The 24,894-nt window shown below is 44.1% G+C and overlaps 1 protein-coding gene across 1 annotated transcript in view; it reads left to right on the top strand.

Annotated features, from left to right (window-relative positions):
* Positions 1–24,894, top strand: part of LOC307242136 (high affinity choline transporter 1-like) — a gene marked incomplete at both ends in the record, with an annotated part of 43,542 nt that overhangs the window by 604 nt on the left and 18,044 nt on the right. Inside the window, 7 exons of the mRNA XM_080016471.1 lie at positions 1,599–1,666; positions 2,054–2,105; positions 2,233–2,388; positions 4,855–5,003; positions 6,227–6,370; positions 11,209–11,448; positions 12,290–12,814. Of these exons, the coding sequence (XP_079872597.1) occupies positions 1,599–1,666; positions 2,054–2,105; positions 2,233–2,388; positions 4,855–5,003; positions 6,227–6,370; positions 11,209–11,448; positions 12,290–12,814 (1,334 nt within the window). The remainder of the gene's footprint in view (positions 1–1,598; positions 1,667–2,053; positions 2,106–2,232; positions 2,389–4,854; positions 5,004–6,226; positions 6,371–11,208; positions 11,449–12,289; positions 12,815–24,894) is intronic.

Raw genomic sequence — 24,894 nt, 5'->3', positions numbered from 1 at the left:
AAGAAATTAATAGTTCAACCCTGAAGTAACAGTCACCTGACGCTGCAACTTCTAAGTAAATCACCTAGGTCTGAGCTAGTTTTCATATTTTTTGAAAAGTAACAATAAATAATACAGGAGGATTTCCAGACTTTTTCACAGGGACTTTATATTATGTGGTAACTGTAAAAAAATCCAATAGAGAGTGATCTTGCTTTACATTCTGGAAAAAACTGCCATGTTTATCTCCATACAGTTTAGAGGTCAGGTCAGCTTCACTCAGGCTACGTTCACACTGTAGGCCTTAGTGCTCAATTCAGATTTATCACTCGGATCCAATTTTCTTGTTTGGCTGTTCACATACATTTTTAAATGTGGCCAATATCAGATTCTGGTAAACTATAAAACGTTTAAAGAGTATGCATACAATCCAGACTGGTCAGAGAGCTGGTCATAAGTTAGAATGGCCGTTAAACAGGTAGGTCGTTAAGTGAGGAGTACCTGTGTTACAATATAGAAATGATGACAATGTCAAAATATTGAATATTTTTAAAATATTTAATAACATTTCTATATTATAGAAATGATGATCTGTGGTTCAATGCCAATGTTGACTTCATCGCCATTACCGATAACTTTTACATGTTCCATATACCTATTTTGAATTTAATAGGAATTATAGAACCCTTATTAATCAACGTTTGTACAAAAGATTATTCAAAGTTTTAAAAAGTTGCTTTTGGAAAACAAAGGACTGCTGCTCATTCTTCTACCTATAGATGACAGGAATAAAAATTACAATAATAATGTCAAAATATGATTTACAGATTGCTGGAAAGTCTGGGCGTGGCACCCCTCATAAATGCATTTTAGCTGCACCCGCTCTCTGCAGAAGATCCTGCAGCGCTGCCTTTTAAAAAAAAAAAATAATAATCTTTTGGTCGTGCAATTACCACCAGCTCTCTGCAGATGCGAATAATTTCACGCCAACTGCGTGTGGACACTATCTGCAATGAGGCTGATTTTCATAGAAGGAGGCCAATGTCACACCAAATGTTTGTTTGTTATTTAAATGCGTGCAAATTGCACCAGTGCACCTAGACACAATTCGCGTTGCAGTGCAGTAAGCGGTGCATTTCACCGTATGCGTGGGCTTTGTCGATTAGACGCTCGCTTTTTCTGTTATTTGTGCCGGTTTAGTGGTCGCAAAAGCCGCACCATTGCTTTGTGAATTCACCCCTCAGTGTCAAATGTTACTGCTTGTGGCTTTAATTTTAATTTAAGCACGTTTCTGTACGTGTTATTATACTGTCTTATTCTTATACTGTCATTCACCACACCATCAACTACCTTACTTATATTGTCAAACTAGTTTCATGGTAGTTTGTGCAAGCACTGACAAACATTCCAATCGCAATGACCTACATTGCAAGACCTCTGCTACGAAAGCGAAGAAGCCTCATGGAGGAGGAGCAGGAACGGCTGTCGGTTGTTCTTGTGCTGTTTCTATGGCTTCCTTTATCAGTCGAATTTGTGACTCACCGTCCATTGTTACTGCTTTTGGCATTAAGTCTAATTTAAGCATGTGTGTTGGTGTGTGTTGTTTTACTGTCTTCTAGCTACGTGGATCGGAGGGGGCTTCATTAATGGACTAGCAGAGGCAGTCTACACCCCCTCACTGGGACTGGTACAGGTCGTCATCATCTCGGCAGGAAACATTTCCTGTTTAATTATCTGTAAGTGTAAGGACTCAACTCGATAACACACACACACTCAAATGCCTCCGAATTATTTAAACATGAAGTCAACTTTTGAAGAGTTACTGAGGTGTGGGGATGGTGTGGTTTAAGCAGCCACACCTGTCTTGCGTCTAGGTAGTTTGGCCCGGGATCAGAGGTGGCTGTACACCTGTTGCTCGTCAGAGCAGTCAACAAGCAACAGGTCAATCAGCCATCCCCACACACGTGTAGAGCCTCTGTCATGACATGTGTCTACTGCGCCTTGCTTGTTATACTTGCCACTCGCTACAATATAGTGGTGTGTTTTCAACATATCTGCTTGTGTCTCTGTGAAGGAGGGTTCTGAAAACGCCAGTCGGGTGGCGTGTGCCAGGTGGAACTGCCACAGTTACTTTTGTGTCTCTCCAAGATTTGCAAGACGAGCGATCTTCACTCACAAATATTATTTGGAATAAGATCGCTAGTCTTGCTTGAAAGTCTCACAAACAAAATGCTTGGTCTATGTTTCATTAAGGTGGACTTTTCTTTGCCAAGCCGATGAGAGACAGAAGATATGTGACCATGTTGGACCCTTTCCAGATCAAATATGGAAAAGTAATAACAGGACTAATGGCAGTGTCATCACTTGTAGCTGACGTCGTGTGGCTGCCAGCAACACTTATTGGGTTAGGTAAGCACTAAAATGACCAGGTACAGTGTGTAACATTTGTGAAGGGACTTGGCAGAAATCGAATATAATATTCACGAGTATGTTTTAATTAGTATATAATGATGAAAATAAGAATCATGTTTTCGTTACCTTAGAATGAGACGTTTATATCTACAGAGGGAGTGGGTCCCCTTCCACGGAGGCCGTCATGTTGCGCGACCATGTTTCTACAGTAGACCAGCACATACAAACCAAACACTGGCTCTAGAGAGTGCTTTTCACGTTTTTGCGGCACCTGAAGGCCACCGTAACTCCGCCTACATCATTGGAAAGGGATAGGTGAGGGGGGTCGGGGGATTGTTTCAATCTGCAACCTCATCGCTTGATGCCACCAAATTCTACACAATGCACCTTTAAAATAAATCTTGTAACACTTGCCAGAAGGGGTTTAATTTAGTTATTTGTTATACACTCAGTGGCCACTTAATTAGGTACAACAGTGCACCTGCTTGTTAATGAAAATGTATAACCATTCAATCATGTGGCAGCAACTCGGAGGTTCGGTTTCTGTTCAGACCAAACATCAGAATGAGGAAGAAAAGTGATCCAAGTGACTTGGAGTGAAGATTTGGTGGTGGGGAGTGGTTTTGGCACCATCTGCAGCTAGGGAGAGCCAGCACTGGCAACCGGCAGGGGACGCAACTGCAGGAGATTGGGGTAATTAGCAGATTTTTGAAAAGCTGCTGTGGTTTCACCTCTGTCTCCCCTGACAGCGAGGCTGGGATCCCGTTCCATGGCAGAACGTTTGTGACCAGGACGTTTGTCTGAAAAGTCAAATGTCTTCATGTCTGTCTAAATAAACTGCTCATCTGAATTTTGACCTCAACAATCTCTAGCGTTTAATGGGAATGGTGAAAAAAAACAAATGTTGTGTGAACGGTAGTTCACAGTTGATGGATTGAGAGATTTATGTTAATTAAAGATTCTTCTTCTTCAGCAGTAGCAACTCTGCTTTTAATGACAGTTCAGAGGAGAACGTCCAGACTGGCACATTACATTACATTTTGTCATTTATCAGACGCTTTTATCCAAAGCGACTTACAAGGGAGAATAACATTCAAGCTACATTGCGACAGAGACATTAGTGTAACAATAAATACTGCTAGGTAGTGCTAAGTAATTGTAGGTACTCACTGAAGAGCTGGTTCTTCAAGTGCTTCTTAAAGACAGAGAGGGAGGTCCCTGCTCTGGTCATTTTTGGCAGAATTGGATTGCCGTGGTTGTACGGCCGGCAGAGCCAGGTGACGCTCATTTGATGAGCGCAGCATCCAGGGGGAAACATGTGCTACATTACATTACATTTCATCATTGATCAGATGCTTTTATCCAAAGCGACTTACAATTATTCAAACACCGACGGACGCAGCCATCAGGAGCAATGAGGGGTTAAGTGTCTTGCTCAAGGACACTACAGCATGCTAGCAGGAGGGGCCTGGGATCGAACCAGCAACCTTTAGATTACTAGACGACCAGCTCTACCTCCTGAGCTACCATCCCCCTCTTACAAGAGCATTTAAGTAGGCGGGAGCATTCCCAGCAATCACTCTGTAGGCCAGCATAAGAGACTTGAACTTGATGCGGGCGGCTACAGGTAACCAAGCGGCTACAGGTAACCAGTGGAGCTCGATGAGCAGCGGAGTGACATGTGCCCTCTTTGGCTGGTTGAACACCAGTCGCGCCGCCGCATTCTGTATCATCTGTAGTGGCTTCACCGCACTTGCCGGCAAGCCTGTTAAGAGGGCGTTGCAGTAGTCGAGACGGGACATCACCAAGGTTTGTACCAGCAGTTGAGTGGCATATTGGGTCAGGTACGGCCTGACTTTTTGGATGTTGAGTAGTGCGAAGCGGCAGGACCGGGAGACGGCGGCAACATGGTCCAAGAATGTCAGTTGGTCATCAATAATGACACCAAGATTCCTTGCAGCCTTGGTAGGAACAAGAGATAGAGAGTCAATTTTAATATCAATGTTGTGATAAATACCTTGTTTGGCCGGGAAGACCAGTAGTTCCGTTTTCGCCAGATTTAGTTGAAGATGATAATCCTTCATCCATGTGGATAAGTCAGCGAGACAATCCGAGATCCGCGTCGAGACAGTGGGGTCGTCGGGCGGGAAGGACAGATAGAGTTGAGTATCATCCGCATAGCAGTGATGTGAAAAGCCATGTGCACAGGTTGAACCCACAGAACCAGGCATTTAAACATTGATGTCACAAACGTCTCTTTTTACATTATGGCCCTGAATGGATGTCAGCTGTGGGTGGGGGGAGCCAGCAGTGGACGCAAACTTCACCGCGGATACAAGTGATGTTTGATAAGCCAAAGTCCAGATGCTGCTGCAGAATAGGTCCCAAAAAACAATGTCTTACCTGCACTTACTAACTTCTTTAAAAGAACTAGGATCATGATCGTGTGTGTGTGTGTGTCAGGCTCCAGCATGAGTGTCATTCTGGATTTACCCTACACTGTGAGCGTCTGGATCTCTGCTACAGTGGCCATCACCTACACCCTGCTAGGAGGGCTGTACTCTGTGTCCTACACAGACATCATACAGCTCATTCTCATGTTTGCCAGTCTGGTGAGTCTCATCAGAGGAGGTGGAATGACGTATTTGGGTAACCTAACCAGACCTAAAGTTTCATTTAAATAAAGCTTAATAGATACAAATCACAAACATTCTAAAAACATACACAACCTATATGTCAATGACCATGCAGCAGATCCGTTAAAAGTGTGATTTAACAGCTGAAAACTGAAAGTGGCCAAGCTGGTGAGCACTGACATATCGCTGCCATATTTGTGTCATTCACATTTGGGCATTCATAAAAACGCTAATCTAGAACCTATTTGTGACCCACCGCCGCAAAACCAGATTTCTCACGCATTTCTTAAATCGCCACAAGCCGCCAAATAAGTTGAAAAAACCTTTCTAGGGGGAAAATTAGATTTTTCCAGATTTGTGTTTTTTTAATCTCAACATACTTTCACCGATTTGATTTATAAATAGCGGATAAATGTTAAACCGTCGAGTTAAAAATTCCCATTAGATTACATGATGAAACGCACTTAGTGAGATGCTGAACAGCGTCTCGGCATGTCGAACAGCACCATTTGTGGGTCACATTTGTCTTTCTGTTGCAATGAAAAATTATATAATACGGAGAAAAATTGTTGAATTGCAAACAACAATGCTAATTTTGAAATCAAAATATCGGTTGATAATTGATCAGATACAGTTTACCCAACGTTTGATCACCTTGTGAAAAAAATTGTGTTGTTGCATGGTGAGGTATTTGCATTTCAGTGTCAGAACAAAGTTCTGTGGGCAGACTTTAAACAGAAATGCAAAGGCAATGTTTCAATTCGTCAACAGCTTTGGGAGTAACATTATCCTAAACCACTCATATTTCCCAAACAATTTTCTTTACATCAAGGACAACTCAGGTGCTTCTAAAATTGTTTCATTCTTTAGAAACATAAGCAAAGACTTTCTCACACAAAGTGCAGCATTTACCTGGGAGCACAGCTTGCTCGCTGTTATACCACATGTAGGACAGATTCTTCTGGTCTGTGAATACACTTTCCCCACCAGTGCAATGGAACCCCCGCATCAGTATCTGTGCATTTCCTGTCAGTGTATCCAGTACAGAGACACTCAGAATCTGCAAATGTAATGTTTCTATGGACATATAGTTAGCATTCACAGCTTTAGGGAACAATTATTTATCCTTCAGATTATGATAAAAGGTTTCATTACAGACACTTCAGGTAAGCAGTTACATATTGTTTGTCTCCATGCAGTGGCTGTGCGTTCCCTTTGTGATCATGAGCCCTGCTTCCTCTAACATCACCAATATGACGCTCTCCAACGCCTTCCACACCTCCTGGCTCAGTACCCTGGACACCAGCACAGCCTGGATGAAGATGGATACTTTCTTAGCAATGGTGAGAAAGCTTCTGTCAAAATGTATTTTAGATGTATGAATACTCGAGCACCGAATGGCAAGTGATACCCAATATCAGTATATGTGGATTTAATATCAAGACAAAAAACATAGTGTCTCGTCATATCTTCACTGTCATTACTCTGCCTCTGTCAGTAATGTGCCATGAGGTCTGGGTAGGCGGTGGCAAAGCAAAGGTTTTGATGCGCAGCAACTTAATGACTGAGTCTCTCGCCCAGGTACAGATTTAGGGAGGGAGATGGAGTCTTTATTGCGGTGGGTTGCCGACATCGCAAGTTTTTAGTGCAAGCGGGAACAGAAGGGCTCACTGGCCAAAAGGATAAATAATAAACAACAATAATAATAAGAATAATCAGTCTGGCGCAGGAGGAATGACACTCCACACTGCCTCCGGGTCGCTGATGAGCCCGTGTGCCGATCCCCTCTGCAAGACAGACAAACATTAAGGAAACTCCCTGCCCCAGATTGGACCAGACAGCGCTGTGCGGGTGCTGATTCGGTTGATTGGAGGCAGATGTGCAGCCGCGGCAAGGAAACCACGCTGCCGTCTGCAGCGTAGCTTAACCATACCCCTTGGTGTCACGACCAGGGCTAGGAGAGACCCAAACGCACGACACGGGGAGACATCGGAGAGAGTCAGGGGACTTCTGAGGCGCCCAAGAGTAGTGGGCACTGGAAACTGGGGCGTGGCCGCCCAGGCTGGAGGCACGGGCTGGAGTCTCTCCCACTCCCTCTCGCGCTGGCGCTCCCGTAGTCGGTTGTCCAGGCGGATGGCGGTCTCCACCAGTTGGTCCAGGTCCGTGGGCTCGTCCCGCAACTTGTTGTTCAGGGTGCGCAGAGATGGTCCAGAGGTGTTCCGCGATGTCCCGGAGGGCCTGGTCATGGTGACCAAGCAACACTCCTTGGTCCCGGAGTGCGCGGCGGAGCCCCTCTGTCGGCTGGGTCCATGTTTTCTTGGCCAGACCGTACTGTCACGACCAGGGACAGACAAAGGATGTTTATTGGCCCACACGGTGGAGCTGGCCGGGGGGACCAGGTCAGGTAGGGATGGAGCAGGGGTAGGCAGGGATGATGATGACCGGGAGGAGGGGTCCAGGATCCGGGTGGAGTGACGGGGAACTGGGCTGGATGGAGAAGGACGGACAGACTGGGTCGACGAGAGGAGACAAGCAGGTAAGGGGAAGACGAAACAAAGAGACAGACTACAGACTTGAAACAAGCACTAGGAGCTAGGAATGGAGCCAGTAGCTGTACAACTCGGGTAAGCTAGTTGACGATCTGGCAAAGAATGACTGGGAAGCTGGAGATTAAATACTGTGTGAAGTGATGCAGGTAATTGATCCCAGGTGTGTGCAATTGGCTCAAGGGAGGAGCTGCAGATGAGGCAAGAGCGGCCTCTAGTGGTGCTGGGAGGCCGCGGGCCTAACAGTACCCCCCCCCTCTACGGACGCCCCTTGGCGGACATCCGGAACCGGAAGGGCGAGTCCGATTGAAATCCCGGATGAGGGAGGCATCCAGGATCTGTCTCCGGGGGACCCAGGAGCGTTCCTCCAGACCGTACCCCTCCCAGTCCATGAGATACTGGAGGCCCCTCCCCCGCCGCCCATCCAGCAGGCGCCGCAATGTGTAGGCCGGGTGACCGTCGATGGTGCGGGGGGGTGGTCGAGCTTGGCGGGGAGGGAGAGAGGGCTGGAAACCAGCGGCTTAAGCAGGGACACATGAAAGGTTGGGTGGACACGGAGGGAGGGAAGGAGACGGAGGCGTACGGCACTGGGTTGACGATTGACACAATGGGGAAGGGACCAACATACTGGGAAGCGAGTTTTCGGGAGTCCACCTTGAGGGGCAAGTCCTTTGTGGAGAGTCATACCATCTGTCCGGGGACGTATGTGGATGCGGGCGCACGGTGCCGGTTCGCCTGCCGCTGGGACCTGGCGAAGGCCTGGAGTAGGGCAGAGGGGGTCCTCCTCCCCGGATGTGGGCCTGGATGGAGGGTACGGCGATCTCAACCTCCTTGGCAGGGAACAGGGGGGGTTGGTAGTCCAGAGAGCATTGGAAGGGCAACTGGCCAGAGGAGGCGTTGACCAGGGTGTTGTGGGCATATTCGGCCCATGGCAGCTGGTTGCTCCAGGAGGTGGGGCTGGTGGTTGTCAGACAGCGGAGCATGGCCTCCACCTCCTGGTGTGCATGCTCCGTCTGGCCATTGGTCTGGGGGTGGAAACCGGAGGAGAGACTGACCTGTGCCCCCAGGGCCGAGCAGAAGGCGCGCCAGACCTGAGAGGTGAACTGGGGACCTCTGTCCGACACCACGTCTGCCGGGATGCCATGGCAGTGGAACACCTCGGCCACCAGCAGGTTCGGTCTCCCTTGCCGATGGTAGTTTGGGCAGGGCGAGGCAGTGGGCCGCCTTAGAAAAGGCGGAATAGGTGTGTGTGCGCGTGTGTGTATATATATATATATATATACATATATATACATAGGCATATTCCATTTTTTTTCAATTTATTTTTATTGTATTTTATTCTATATATTTTTATCTTATTCTATAAGTATTCAACTTACTGTATTACGTTTTAGGAGTCAGTTAGTCGGTCTATTAGATAGGAATTTTCTACTTTTATTTTTTTTTCCTGGGATAATTTGTGTGCTATCACCGGGTGCGTTGCATTACATTTCACTGCATATATGTATGAAAGTATATATATGTATGTGACAAATAAAAATCTTGAATCTCTTGAATCTTGAGCGGGGAAAAGCGGGCCACCACCGTGAGGATGGTTGTGTTGCCCTGGGATGGTGGGAGACTGGTGACGAAGTTCAGGGCGATATGGGACCAAGGACGGGTCGGGATGGGTAATGGACGGAGGAGGCCGGAGCGGAGTCGGGTGGAGGTCTTTGACCAGGCGCAGGTGGGGCAGGCGGAGACGAAGGACCGGGTGTCAGGGAGCAGGGTCGGCCACCAGAAGCGCTGGCGGACGACGGCCAGGGTGCGGGTGATCCCGGGATGGCAGCTGAGGCGGGAGGCATGGGCCCACTGCTGAACCTGGGAGCGTGCGGAGGCAGGGACGAACAGGCGGTTAGGGGGTCCGGTACCTGGCTCGGGCTGGTGCTCCTGAGCTCGGGTGACAAGGGACTCGATCTCCCAGGTGTGCGTGGTGGCAAGGCACAGGGGTGGAAGGATGGGTTCTGGATCCCCTGTCCCTTGGGACAAGGGGAAGACGAAACAAAGGGGAAGACGAAACAAAGGGGAAGACGAAACAAAGAGACAGACCAGAGACTTGAAACAAGCACTAGGAGCTAGAAATGGAGCCAGTAGCTGTACAACTCGGGTAAGCTACTTGATGGTCTGGCAAAGAATGACTGGGAAGCTGGAGACTAAATATTGTGTGGAGTGATGCAGGTAATTGATCCCTGGTGTGTGCAATTGGCTCAAGGGGGGAGCTGCAGATGAGGCAAGAGCGGCCTCTAGTGGTGCTGGGAGGCCGTGGGCCTAACACTTGGTCCGCCACAGTGATGTATCGCATTAGGCCAACTTGAAATCATTGATAACTAGACTGCGATGCATTATAAGAGGAGAGAGAACAACATAGGCTAAAGTCTACCACATAATCCTGTGTACACCTGCAATTATTCAAGCACAGAATCAGTTGATCACTTTTAACCTATATAGAATAACAATAATTTATCCTGTGCATCGTATCATATTTCTATATCTGACATATCTGTTTTATATTTTTGGCTATTTATAATATTTTATTTTTTATTTTTATCGTATTTTCTTTTATTATTACTTTTTATTCTCCCTTTCTTCCCAGGCTGATGAGCTTGTTATTTTTTTAATGCTTATGGTTTGTACAGAAGTGCACCAAATCTCACCAGAGTAAATTTCTCGTATATATAAATAATCCTGGTGAAAATAAAGCGATTCTGATATGCACTCTCCAATCATAATGTACATTTACACAAAAAAAACACTTTAGTCCAAAATGTTATTTTTATTATACCTGAGTTGGCACTACTGTACATTTTAAAGACTTGGATTGAGTGGTCAAGAGTGGAAAACTTCTAACTTACTTCTTTTGAAGGCTCTAGGAAGCTCCTGCTGCCAAATTGCGCACCAAAGGACCTTGTCTGCCTCGTCCTCAAAAACAGCCAGGATCAACTGTTACGTTGCTGCAGTCAATACAATAATATTTGCAATTCCACCAACTATAATTGGAGTCATGGCTGCATCTTCAGGTATCAACTTTTAGACACCACAGAATGCTATAGAATTAGATGTAAATGCTTAGAATGTTTTTTTTTGTACGATAATGACTTGATAAGTAATTGTAATATATTATAAATTTTTAATTATTTAAGTTCTTAAATTTAGTTTATGAATTTTTTTCTTGTTTTGTTGCTTTTTACATTTCCACATACAAATTATTATTCAAATAGAAAGTTCTTTATGGAATCTGTGATCGAAACTAGTGCTTTATCCTCCACCCCCTTGACTCTTCTGCTTCCTTTCTATTCCTTGAGAGATTCCCCAACAAACTTAACTGACACTTCTATAATACTACTACTCACATAATGGTGGAGGTATTCAGACCTTTTACCGGAGTAAAAGTATAAAGGCACTGAAACAAAATTACTCTTGTAAAATTGGGCTCGTTGATTTACATGTTGCTCGTTGATTGCTTTAACGAACAACAGGCGTACAGCCACCCTGATCCCGGGCCCAATTACTTAGACCCACTGTAAAATGTTATGTGACGGTGGAGTTTCTATAGAGCAAACACTGCTCAGCTATTTGCCAATTTGATCCGTCTCAAGACTTCTTCTATCTGTACCTCAGACTGGAGCCAGACCTCCTACGGTTCTCTGTCTCCTTTTGAAAGTGGACAGGCTGCTATGATCCTGCCCCTCACCCTGAACTACTTCACCCCCTCCTACATCTCCATCATCGGCATCGGAGCTGTGGCTGCTGCTGTGATGTCATCAGCTGACTCAGCCTTACTGTCTGCAGCCTCCATCTTCACCTTAAGCATGTACAAGAACATCCTGAGGAACCAGGTGAGGAAAAACTTAGTTGTTCTCCAAGACTTTAACCTGCACTATAAAATATTTGAAACCTTTTTCTTTTTAATATGCAGTACATTTTTCTCCTTTTTATTCTACTAACCTATTTATTTTGTGAGCTGCAATAACACTATGCAACTAACACTACGCCTATCTATCTATCTATCTATCTATCTATCTATCTATCTATCTATCTATCTATCTATCTATCTATCTGTCTGTCTGTCTGTCTGTCTGTCTGTCTGTCTGTCTGTCTGTCTGTCTGTCTGTCTGTCTGTCTAGTTCAAGAGATTATTTGTCACATACATATACATATGGTCATACATATATGCAGTGAAATGTCATGACACCCGGTGATTCTGCACAATAAGCTGTAAAAATACTAAAAAATACCAAAATGTGCGTAATCGACATCTATCTATCTGTCTATCTATCTATCTGTCTATCTATCTGTCTGTCTGTCTAGTAAATCGATCTATCTGTCTGTCTGTCTAGTAAATCTATCTATCCACAAATCGTTTTCCAGAGTTTCACTGTCAAGTGATCAGAAATGTATTTCAACAAGAAATCACAAAGTGATGTCACAAGTGCGTCAGGAATTCAAGCTCTGTAAGAAAATGAAGGTGCAGTACCATTAGTGGCCACGGGGGCTCTTCTGTAAAGTCGTAGCCCAGGTTTTTCAATGTCTTGTATGATCTGCTGTGTAGTAGTAACACCCGATGTCACAGCATGGGGCGCCACAGCAGAGGATTAGGAGGAAGAAACAAGGAGACTTCAACAAAAGCAAAACAAGAGTCTATTACTTCATCATGTCTTGGTTTCCCTCTAATTTCAGGCATCCCAGAGGGAGCTGCAGTGGGTGATCCGTGCTGTGGTGGTCGTGGTTGGTGTCGTTGGTACATCACTGACCATGTTCCAAAATAGTTCATTGGCGTTCTGGTTCTGTAGTGTAACTGTGGCATACATCTTAATTTTTCCTCAATTGGTTTGCGTTCTTTTCTTCACACAATCAAATGGATACGGGGCTATTATGGGATTTGTGGTGAGTTTGTTGTTGAAAGGCTTGTGCGGAGAACCGCTGCTAGGAGTGCCGGCTACCATCCACCTCCCAGGAGACAGACTGGAGGATGGTGTTCAAATCCAAAACTTTCCAGTAAATACTATGTGCGCGCTATCTTCCATAGCCTCCATCTCTCTGTTCTCCTTCATGGCTGCACTGCTCTTCAACAAGGGCCTCGTCCCTGAGAGATGGGACGTGTTCAAAGCCAAAGTCCAAGACTCACTACAAACAGCAGCAGGTGGCACGATGGAAGACAATGGGAAATTGGATGAAAAGGATCCCCAACAAGAGGCTTCAGAGGCAATGATGGAAAGCCGCTGTTTATAGGTAATTGATATAATATAATGTAAAGAGCCCGAAGGATGTCTATGACTATATAGTTGAATGTAATGAAATGCGGGTAATGGTGTTAAGTTTTAGAACACAATACACCTTATGGAAGCAATTTTCAGGGGTTCCAGTCCATAGGGCTGATATTCTATTGTTTTGGTGTTGGTTTCCTGATTTTCTTTCCTCTGAAATGTTTGTGCAAATTCCCTTGAAGATGTTAAATGACAGAGAAATACAATTTTGCAAATGCAGAGTCACTTGAAATTGCTTCTCAAATCCAAAATGTAATTTACCAAAACTGCATTAGTGGACAAAGTCAGACAGACACGTTCAATTCTGGTCAATCATATAAACAATATAGCTGCCATCAGTCCTCAAGAACCTGAGTTTTTCCATTTCTATGACCAAAATCATGTCAGCCTTCCATCTCTGGAAGGAAGGGGGAGAGGGTAATTTCCATTCCCTCAAAATTTGTCTTTTGGAGACAGTCATCCCCTGCATAAAAGACTGTTGCCTGGCTGTAGGGAAGCACAGAGTGGTTTGCGAGAGTTCTGCCTGGAGTCAGAAGTGTTCTTTAAGAGATCAAAAAAAATGTTTTCGTGGAAGGGTTTCAAAGTTACGAATTTTGGGTTGGACATTGTGTCTATTTTGTAGGTAATAAAAAAAAAATGTGAGTGAGGCAGCTCAAATTTCCCTTTCTGCTGACTGAATGATGCAACACCGTCCAACCAAGTACAGGTCTTCAATAGAAGACCTGTTCTCTCAAATTAAAACTAAGACTTTATAAGGTCCCAGTTTACAGACTAGCATAGGTGGCACGAAGCAGGTGGCAGCGGAGTTGGCCTGCATACTTAGTCACAAAGGGGCCAGGTTACCCTGAGCCCCCTGTTGCCAGAACATAAGAGCCTTAACATTGGCGGCCCAATTGTCGTGTCTGAAAACAGGTAAAGGAAGCCCTCCTTCACACTTGGGCTTCTGCAGGTGGATTTTTGAAATCCTGCGCTTCTTATAGTTCCATAAGACCAATAGTGGACAATTCTTTGAAGAAGGCTAGTGTGAGTAAAATGGGAAGATTTTGGCAAAGATAAAGAAACCTGGGAAGAGAAACCATTTTAATTCAATTAATACGGCCAATCAAGGTAGGGCTTTGCTCTGTTTGAAGTTTGAGATAAATGACACAAAATTTTGTTGAAATATTGGTTACGGATCTTTGTGTATTGTCAAACCAAGATGGGTAAGGTGATCTTTAATGATTTTGAACAAGATGCCTCCCAAGAAACCCAGCATGTAGACGTCGGAGAGAGGCATGAAGTCACTTTTTGTCCAGTTGATTGTGTATCCAGATTACTTGCTGAAAGAGATGATTAAATCTAGATTTTTCGGAGTGTTGTAAGTAAAATATTACCTTGTCAGCATATACAAACTACCAAGACCCATACTTTTTTTTGGGTGACTTCTTATCCTTCGGGCAGGGGACTCTTATGGTTGACTTGTCGCCATTAATTAAGATAGAACGCATTGGGCTGATGTATATCAGTTTTACCCAGGATATAAACGATTCACCAAACCCAAATCTGTACAGTGACTCAAACATGTAGGGCCACCCAGTGGTCGAAATATTTGTGCCACAAGGGATAGGATCGCTGCTCTGCTGGCTTCTGTCCCCATATGAATTGATGTGATACACAAACTCACACACTTATGCACAGAGGTACACACAAATACTGTTGTGTAAAATCAACATTTAACAAATTAGAAGAAAGATCAATAAAACCAAGGAATTAACTTCAAAAAGACGGCTTTCCCTTAGGGCACTGGACTCAATTGAGAGAGTTTTAAATCTTCCAAGTGTTTTCTATAATCTCTTAGGGCTGACTGACAAGGACATGGTGTCGTTCACAAAGCAACCGTCATTTCCACATTATATCTCTTGGTCAAGTGTTTCAGATCAGTTCCAAAATTATTATTAAGCCATACTATGACACAAGTTTCATTCCTCCTTTCTTCTCTTTAGCTGTACCTTTGGTGTTTATATGACATATGAAAGACATGAGTACATAGATTTCTCCTCTCAAATAATCCAGAGGCACAGTAGATACAGCCATGAATTATAGCATAATTTTAAGATTATTTTTAGGGAGAATCAACAGATAAGTAAACATGTTTTTGTGTTGTGTTGCCACAATTTAAAGCAGATATAGAGGGCAGGAATGCAGGAGTTGTGGTATCAAATCAACATCATGAACTATATATTTGCATGAAAACAAGATACAGTGGTACGTCAACTTAGCACTGCATCTACTTACGACTAATCCAAGATTCCAGCAGCGATAGTCACGAAAATTTGTATCGACTTGCAACCGACTGCTCCAAGATCCGACCGTGGAAATTTGCAGTTGATGCGTCGGCGGTCAGTCAGTCAGCAGCCAGTCAGCGGGTAACCTACATGGTGTGTGCACGTAGTTCGTGGCTTATTAATATTAGTTTGTGCTGTGTATTTTGTTTATTTTCACCCTTCATGATTTCATAATTTTTATGGGAAAATTTGCTTCGACATACGACTGTTTTAACATACGACCGTTCTTATAGAACCAATTACAGTCGTAAGTCGAGGTACCACTGTATAACATATTTAGATTTTAATATGTACAACATATTCAGACAATATGAATAAGAGTGAAAGCATGTCTCGCCAGAGAGGTCTCTGAGTGGCCGAAGGGGTGTAGGTCACTTTGGGTGACCTGGAGCCTTTCTTGCAGGTGGACCAGGCTTCTAAGTCTTCTAAGTCTCCATCTGGTGGGTCTCAAGGTCAGAAAAAATTTGAGTTTAGTGAACTCTGTAGACATCCCTCAGGAGTTATTTTTGAACAAAAGTCTTTTCTGTGAACTCAACTTTGCCTCAAGTGCTGAGGTGGTGACTGTATACCCACCTCACCTCTGTCATTACAGCCACTCTGTAACTGAGGACATTTGTAGACACGTGTTACTCCCACGCCCACGGGTTACTGTCAATATCATGGAGAACCTGGAAAATTCTTGCCAAACAAAGTGAATTGCTCCTTTTTATTGTTGTGCGGTTGAACAGGGCGAGGAAGCAAATTGTGATTGATTTATCACACCCGCCCACAGATATCAGTCTAGGCTGTTGCTGAATTGATTCAGCCAGTGATATCTCCCTGAGTAAATTGAGCTTGGAAATATTTGCAAAATAAATACTGTCTATATCACTGATCACTAATATGGTTCCCATTTATTGTAAGTGTTTTCCACCATGCTACAGGAATTGGTGGAAAACCAGTCATTACACTCATACATGAGTGTAATCTATCCCTCACTCAGCTCTACGATTAAATGGTGAATAAAAGACAAAGAACATTGTGGCGAGGCTCCTTAAATTTTCTCCGTGAGAAGCCCTGGACCGGCAGGCCAAAGGTATGAGGGGGTGCTAGAAGTGTGGGGGCTTAGGGAATTGCTATTTAAACTAGAAAGGTTTTAAGCCTAGTGCTGTTAAAATAAAAAAATGGGGGCCATATCACTGATGGACTGTGAAGCTGTTCCAACATGGGAGCATTAAAACAGAAGGCTACTTTGCCAGCTTCAGTATTAACTCTTGGAATGTGTAAAAGGCCAGAGGGCCTGGGAGACCTGACTCAAAGCTGACCAGCATGTTGGAAGTATCATTTGGTGCCAGGTCAGTGGGAGCTTTGTAAACTATCATAGTGAGTGTTAGTGCATAAGTAATAGTGTAATTGTTTGTGAACTGTCTTTTCAAGGGTTTTATTGAGAAATGGGAGTTTATTATAAGCTTAGTGTGGTCAATTCTTTGAGCCCTTTGGAAAAAATAAACTATCGAGGACAGTACAAGGAATGCTGGGATCAAATGTTTTTCAGATTATCATCAAAATCCTGGAGCCCCAAGGACAAACCGGGTACCAAGCAAAGGTCAGCATGGCCAGAGGGAGAAAGTTTAGCCCTAAAATAAAGCAATACCGTTATTGCACTGCAAGTTATTTGTTTGTTAAAATTATTAAATAAATGGATGACAGTGGGTTGTAGTGATGTGTGATGATTCTTAGTAAGAGTCCTCTCTCTATGTGCATGTGTCAGGAATAAAGAGTTGTAAACACATCTGAATCAACCCATCAATCCATTTTACTGATCATCTTTTTGCCCCTTCTTCTTGACCTGGAAGTATTGAGGTCCTGAAGGGTGGACTGATCACAGCCGATGATCCTCTCTGCTCTGATGACCTGTTAAGTCTGGATTTATCCGAGATGTTGGCAGGCAACATACCAGACATACAGTTGTGAGCGTTTACATACTTTTTATTGGTGTTTTTTCCATTATTGACTAACTGATATGTCTTCCTTGCTAATGTTCTCAAGTGTAACCTTGGTTTACACTTTGAATTACAGTCATTTTTGTAGATTTGAATTGCTGGGGTTAATTTGATCCCAAACATAAAAGAGGTTTATTTTCACAAAATAGCTAGGTTCATTTTGATTTTGCACAGAGGATTCAATAAAAGTGCCAAGGGGGTAACGGATACAGTCAGGTGAACCCAAAGGTGAACCTAAAGGATCAGGGTCCAGGCACAGACAGGGAATCAGGACCAGGCCGGGAGTCAGGACCCAGGAACAGGCAGGGAGGGAGGGAGGGAGGGAGTCAGGACCAGGAATCAGTCTTTTAGACAGGACCTAGTGTTCAAGAGACACATGCAAGAACACGCGCAACGATCTGACACCGACAGAGTGAATGGGGACCCGGTTAAATACCTTCTGAGTGACAAGGAAGGTGAAGACAGTTGGTGAGATTACTGACTGGGGTAAGGTGTGCAGTGGCAGGGATGTGAAGCCAGACACAGACAGACAGAGGGAGCTAGAGAGGGACAGAGGGAGACAGAGAGAGACAGGCCGGACACAAAAGTTGGGCAGGGTCCTGACAAAGGGTCACTGTCACAAACTTCTGCTGCTGAAGTGATGTTTCCTGACGACCGCGGACATCTATGGGGGGACGGCCGCCATATTTGATCTGCATCTAGGTACTCTTGCACACCCATGTACTGTGTAAACAGTCCAGAGAGAGGAAGATGTTCCCTTCAATTTGCTATCACTATTGATCCAATTCCATTCCTTATCTTGGTCGCCCCCGGCGATCTAACTGTTGTTTTCTATACACTCATCTCTTCCCCTTTCTCTTCCCATCCTGCAACACGGTACTAGAACCTGTCTCCTTTCAGCAAATGATTAGTAATGCTATCCTGGGGACTTTGGTGACTTTGATTTGATTGGCCTACTTCTCAATGGCCCAATGCCCTTTTCCTTCCTCCACGGGGAAGCAGCTTTTCCTTCACTGGTGGATTCTAGGTCCCTTCATAGGTGTCACTTTCCTCCCTGCACATGTACCAACCTGTAGCTATTCTCCTTCCCATTTAGAACCGATTGCCTCCACCTTTCTCCCCCTATGTAGTCAAAGCCTTACCTAGGTCCAAAGACATCAACTCCCAGCTGCCCCAGTCAAAACGAGTCACTAGAACATACACTCCAGGCGTCACTTAGTTAGGTGGAATGGTAAAATGTGCTTTTACATTTCATAAAAAGTAATATGTTTGCTGAGTGTAATCAGGAAGGCATCAATAATTTTCAACAAATTTCTCATAAGATGATGTGTGCCTCCAGTGCACATCTATCCACAATTCCTGATGGCTTGCTTTGTCCTCGGGCCCCTGTTACACACACACACACTGATTCAGATTGAGCCTTGTTTACCAGTTTTTATTTGAGGAGATATGGTGTGTGTGTATATATCAAACATGCTCCGAATGTTGTGACTCCAGAAAACAGCAAGCTTGTTGACCTGGGGAAGAGAAGCAGGTCGAAAGGTCCAAGTCCGTCCCCTGCCGTGGTGCAAAGCGAGGGGAGCTCTCCGAGCGGGTAAAAGACAAAAGACAAAGTTCCAAAGCATTGGCCCCTGGCTCCCTCACACACGTGTCAGAGGTCCCTCCACCTCTTCTTCCATTCCACCTCTGTAAATCACGAAACCCGGCTGACCACCTCTTTGACACGGCATTACAACTCAATCACTCACTTCATTGGCACGCTTCTCTCAACTAAGCAGACGAAATAACTGTCAACGGAACAATAACCGCTCGGCAAACCCATTTAAAAGAACCTGCACTTGCCGCATGACAAGTGCCCGTTGCATTAATCTGCCGCCAGGCCGCCTTCTTCCCTCGCGCTGGTTTGTGAGCTCAGGTGAGCAGCTGTGATCCAGGGCTTCCAGCCGTTAACTGGTGGACGCGCGGCGCAGGGCCTGAGTGGGAGTCATGGTCCATTAGACGTGGCGACAATCAGCAGGGCTTTGGTCTGAGTGCGTTCTAAAATAATTAAAGACATTGTGACATCTTATACACTTTGAGGTTTTTAACGTTTGCAGTGATTATATTTAAACCTTGTTTTGTTCTCCGCTGAGTGTGTTGGAACTGTGAATATATTGGCTGCCGAATTCATTCTTGTTTATCGCTGCTATTTATCTCCAGTGGCATCGCCGCTACCTGATTTAGCACACTTTCAATACTGCCACTGTGTAGCACGGACCCATTGATCGCCCTTCCTAATGTTTTAGTTTTCTATTTGTCGAGAATAAACTTTGTGCCTTTTGAGCCGACGGGCTCCCGTCCTCTTCCTTCTGGACATATTCCTGTCGTTGTGGTGGCTCAAAGTAAGAAGTAAATAATATATTTTATATGACATTGGCGCGATACTTCATTTGGCACTACACAAGCATGAGGGGTGGTGTGACCCTCAAGGTCGGTGCTTCCACAGTCTTTAGATAGAAAGAAAAACTGCTGCTGTGCACTACCTCAGTGTCAGTCACCGAAGAGTTAATTTTGGTAATAATTTTTGTATTCTCACCGAACTTTCTGCCTCTCCATGGAAGAGGCAGAAAGTTCAAAGAAAATACAGACACCGATAACAATAAAAGTTGTCCAATAAAGGAAACGCTGCAGTCTACTATGGCTCGGTCATGTGATTTTGAATATCTGTCGTTGGACAAATTGAAGCGGAAATCCATGAGAGCGTCTGCGTCGGGTGGATTGCACAACAAGTCCCATAATTCTGTTAAAAACGACAACGTTTTATTCTCAACCTCAACACATCTCACCCAGCTCTGCCCTCACGATGCTTCGTCTTTTTCGATCCCTTCATTTGTTTTATTTTAGGATGGGGATCATTTTATTCCTGAGAGGGTGCTGTTGTTATTTGTGAATTTGAATACATATCATCAGTTTAATGACAGCTACTTGCTACGCCGGTTCATCAGATCCACCGGGGCGACGGAATATAGCAGAGCACATACATAATGCAAATACGTTGAATGGGTGGCTGGTTATTAGTCCCAGCTAACAAAAGTGTAAATCACTGGATCTTTTTCATCAAAGAATGTTACGGATTACCACTTTAAACTTGGTCTGATTTCAGAGAAAGTTCCCCAAAGCAATCCATTTGTTTACCACCAGAGGGCAGCACCACACAAGTGTTTGATCCTGTATTTTGAGATAAGATAAGATAAACCTTTATTAGTCCCACACCGGAGAAATGTACATTGTTCCAGCAGCAAAAAGGGGACAGCAGAAAATAGAGAGCATGTCAAGGTAAGCACTATAAACAATATAAAATATATAGAAAAAATAAATAGGAACCAGAGTACTAAGTGTATTGCACATGTCTTGACACATTGCACATCAGGGACTGCACTTTCTTTTTCTTTCTTTTTCTTTCTTTTTTTTTTTTTTTTTAATATAAAAAACATTTTAACATTGTTTGGGTTGGTTTTTGATGAACAGTTGTGTGCTCCAATTCTTTCAATACAGATTTGACAATGGGTCCGAGTTGTAAAGAAAGAGTTAACTTTCATCTTAAGGATGTGGCTCAACAAAGGCATCAGTCAAGCCGCCCTCACTACAATGGACGCCACTTTGATACGCTGAGCCCCATTATCAAGATGCTGAAATTATGAAAAATATGCACCGTCCATTCATCGGCCTGACCGGCGTGCATTGTGGGATGGCGTCATGTCACTACTGCAGGTGCAGGCCTCACATTGTGATGCCAGGAAGGCCCTCTGCCCACATGGCCTTCAAAGCACTTCCTGAGGGTGACATCAACTCATCCCCCAGGCGGCCATACAGCCGATATCATACACACGAAACTGACGAGAAAGAAGGATCGTTCCAGCTATGGATGTTGTTGATTGCAGGTTATTGCTTGAGTGTTGTGCAATTTGTGTCTGTGTGTGTGTGTGTGTGTGTGTGTGTGTGTGTGTGTGTGTGTGTGTGTGTGTGTGTGTGTGTGTGTGTGTGTGTGTGTGTGTGTGTGTGTGCGTGTGGGTGGGTGTTTGCTTTTTGTGTTTTTGTGTGTTGTAGCCTGTGTTAAGTCAGGGGATTCCCATGCAGGTCCATTGACTGAAATTCCCTTTTCCAGGTATTCCATCATTACCATCACAGACACTATATGGAATACTTTCAGAGATCAAATCAGCCCCTCATCTCCCCTCAACACACTGGGCCACGTATCAACTTCTGACCACCACAATACTGTCGACTTCACAAAGCCCTAACAGCTACAGTGACTTATATAGAGGGATTATGAAATAAGGTTGTTTTTTGTTTTTTGTTATCCCACTGTATTGTACCGCCGCGGAAATGCCCCTGTCTTCTGTTATCAGCTTTATCAGAATCAGAATCAAAATCAGTTTATTCTGCCAGGTACGTGTGTTACACTGCAGACAGTTTGCATTCACAAAAATATAAAAAAAAAAGCTTAAGAGTCTGAAAAAAATAGAGAATAAAAGAAATAATACAATTAAATTGAATTAAAAAAGTGAAGTTAAAATGAAAAATTAAAATAAAATCAAAATGTTATGGTCAAATAGTATACAAAAATACAAAAAAAATAAATGTTTATTCATTATTATAGATATTCACAAATACTGACATAACTACCTACAGATTATTGCTTAATATAATTGGTAATTATCTAAACAGGTAGAAATTTCATGTGTGTGTATATATATGTATATATATATATAATTTCATGTATATATATAAAATATTATACCTATATATGAATTTCAAAATTTAGTTTGGAACTCATCGATTGCAAACTGAGTTAAATTGAGTATGGTATGTTAAAGTATGGGGGTCACCATTTTTCAATCCAATATGTTACTAATATGTTGGCTCCCCTCATTTATAGCAGTTGTGTAACAAACATTTATTTTTTTAGATAAGGCCGGGGTTGGAAAATAGCAAAATCATCATTTAACAGATCTTGGACAAGAAACAACACGCCAACAGTGTTTGTGGGACATTTGGATGCTTGTCTCTAATGGGTGACCAATTGGCCGTGTATTTTCTTAATCACCGTATCCAGTGTGTGCCTGAGTCCTGGTTTGATCTGCACTCCCGTGGCTCAGTGCCCCCGCAGATGAGAGAGCTCTTTCATGCGGCGCTCGCAAAATTATCTCCTCGTCAAATTCTGTTTACTTTGAACTAAATTCTATTTGTTTAACAAGTTTGTGTACGACTTGCTACCATGCCATAACCCAACAAATCATAAATAAATCAGTTTGAATTAAAGAAAAAGACGATTTGACGATCTCCGAAGCCACGGAGCGACACACAAAATATCAAAATTCTTTCCAGTGTAACCTCAGGGGGATTCCTCAAGAGGTGCAATGTAGCGAGCACAATCTCTGACATTATAATGTAAATTAATAATTCAAGCATGACGGTTATGGAGTCGGTATGTGGAGTTGAGACCTGCTTCATATTTACACAGGAGCTTGACAGAATGTTGAGAGAACTTACGGCTGTATTTATCCATCCAAACGTTGGATGGAGGAAAACGGAACCGAGCTCAACATCATTTTGAGAGAAATCATTTATCTTGGAAAGGTTACCGTTCAGACCTGCATCTATAAAAGAAAGCAGACAGACCTCGGAGCTATGTAAGGCTCTGACAATGTACCGAGCTCTTGCTCTGACACACTTTGGAGACGTTGGTACAGTGAAACGTTCTGCTCTGTTCACTACGGCGCAGACAAATGTGAATTCCCCTCCTGAATTTAAAAAGGCCAAATCATGACTTGTTTGCTAATGCGATACCAGTCCACTGGCCAAAGGGGCGATCAACTCTTTTTAAAAATAGATTGTACTTAAAAATAGTTATTCACTTCTTTTGCCACAGAAAAATAAAATTAATTAACTGTAGCTAGAAAGAATTATTGTCTTATTGTCTGAGTTTGAATTATTGTTAATCTAGCCACTGGGGGTGCACAAGCCAGTGTATCATCAGTGCCGGTCCCAAGCCCGGATGAATAGAGAGGGTTGCGTCAGGAAGGGCATCCGGCGTAAAAAACCATGCCAAACCAAAAATGATGATAACAAATCTGATTTCCATACCGGATTGGTTGAGGCCCGGGCTAACAACGACCTCCACTGGTGCCGTTAGCCAGCAGGGTGCCAGTGGAAATTGTGCTATTGTCGGCCGAAGAAGAAGAAAAGGGGGGAAGGCGTGTTCGGAGACAGTGGGAGAAGAAGAAGGGAAGGAGAGTAGAGTTGAGAGTAGGAACTTTGGAACGTTGGCGCTATGAAGGGTAAAGAGAGAGAGCTGGCTGACATGATGGAGAGAAGGAAGGTAGATGTGCTATGTGTACAAGAGACCAGGTGGAAGGGGAGAAAGGCCAGGAGTAACGGACACCGGGTACAAACTGTTCTACCCTGGAGTGGATGGCAGGAGAAACGGGGTAGGGATAGTCTTGAAAGAAGACTATGTCAAGAGTGTTTTGGAGGTGGCGAGAGTGTCGGACAGAGTGATGAGCATGAAGCTGGACATTGATGGGGTGATAATGAATGTGGTCAGTGCATATGCTCCACAAGTTGGGTGTGAGATGGAAAAGAAAGAAAACTTCTTAAGTGAGTTGGATGTAGTGGTGGAGAGCGTCCTCAAGGGAGAGAGAGTGGTCGTTGGAGCAGATCTCAATGGGGACGTTGGCGAAGGGATCAGAGACATAGGTGACAAGAAGGTGATGGGTAGGTATAGTGTCAAGGAGAGGAATGTGGAAGGACAGATGGTGGTGGATTTTGAAAAAAGGATGGAATTGGCTGTTGTGCAAACGTATTTCAAGAAGAGGGAGGAACACAGGGTGACATTCAAGAGTGGAGGAAGGTGCACACAGGCTGACTTCATCTTACGCAGGAGGTGCAATCTGAAAGAGATTAGTGACTGCAAAGTGGTGGTAGGGGAGTGTGTTGCTAGGCAGCATCGGATGGTGGTCTGTAGGATGACTCTGGAGGCCAAGAAGAGGAAGAGAGTGAAAGAAGAGCCAAAGATTAAATGGTGGAAGTTGAAAAAGGAGGAGTGTTGCATGCAATTTAGGGAAGAGGTAAAGCAGGCGATAGGTGGGAATGAAGGGTTACCAGATGACTGGGAAACAACTGCAGAAGTGGTGAGGGAGACGGCCAAGAAGGTACTCGGTGTATCATGGGGGAACAGGAAGGAAGACAAGGACTCTTGGTGGTGGAATGAGGAAGTACAGGAGAGCATAAAGCAGAAGAGGGTGGCGAAGAAGAAATGGGAAAATCAGAGAGATGAAGAAAGTAGACAAAGGTACAAGCTGATTCGGTGCAAGGAGAAGAGAGAAGTGACAAAGGCAAAGGAAAAGGCGTACGAGGAGTTGCATGAGAGGTTGGACAGTAAAGAAGGAGAAAATGACTTGTACCGATTGGCAAGACAGAGGGACCAAGCTGGGAAGGATGTACAGCCGGTTAAGGGTGATGAAGGATAATGATGGGAATGTGCTGACTAGTGAGGAGAGTGTGTTGAGAAGGTGGAAGGAGTAGTTTGAGGAGTTGATGAATGAAGAAAATGAGAGGGAGAGAAGAGTGGATGATGATGGGATAGTGGATCAAGAAGTGCAGCAAATTAGCAAGGATGAGGTGAGAACACCATTAAAGAAGATGAGGAGTGGAAAGGCAGCTGGCCCAGA

Source organism: Zeus faber (genome assembly GCF_960531495.2).
Source record: "Zeus faber genome assembly, chromosome: 16".
In the NCBI taxonomy this organism is placed as follows: Eukaryota; Metazoa; Chordata; class Actinopteri; order Zeiformes; family Zeidae; genus Zeus; species Zeus faber.
Note: the sequence above shows the minus strand (reverse complement) of the source record. Positions and strands in the feature narration are given on the sequence as shown.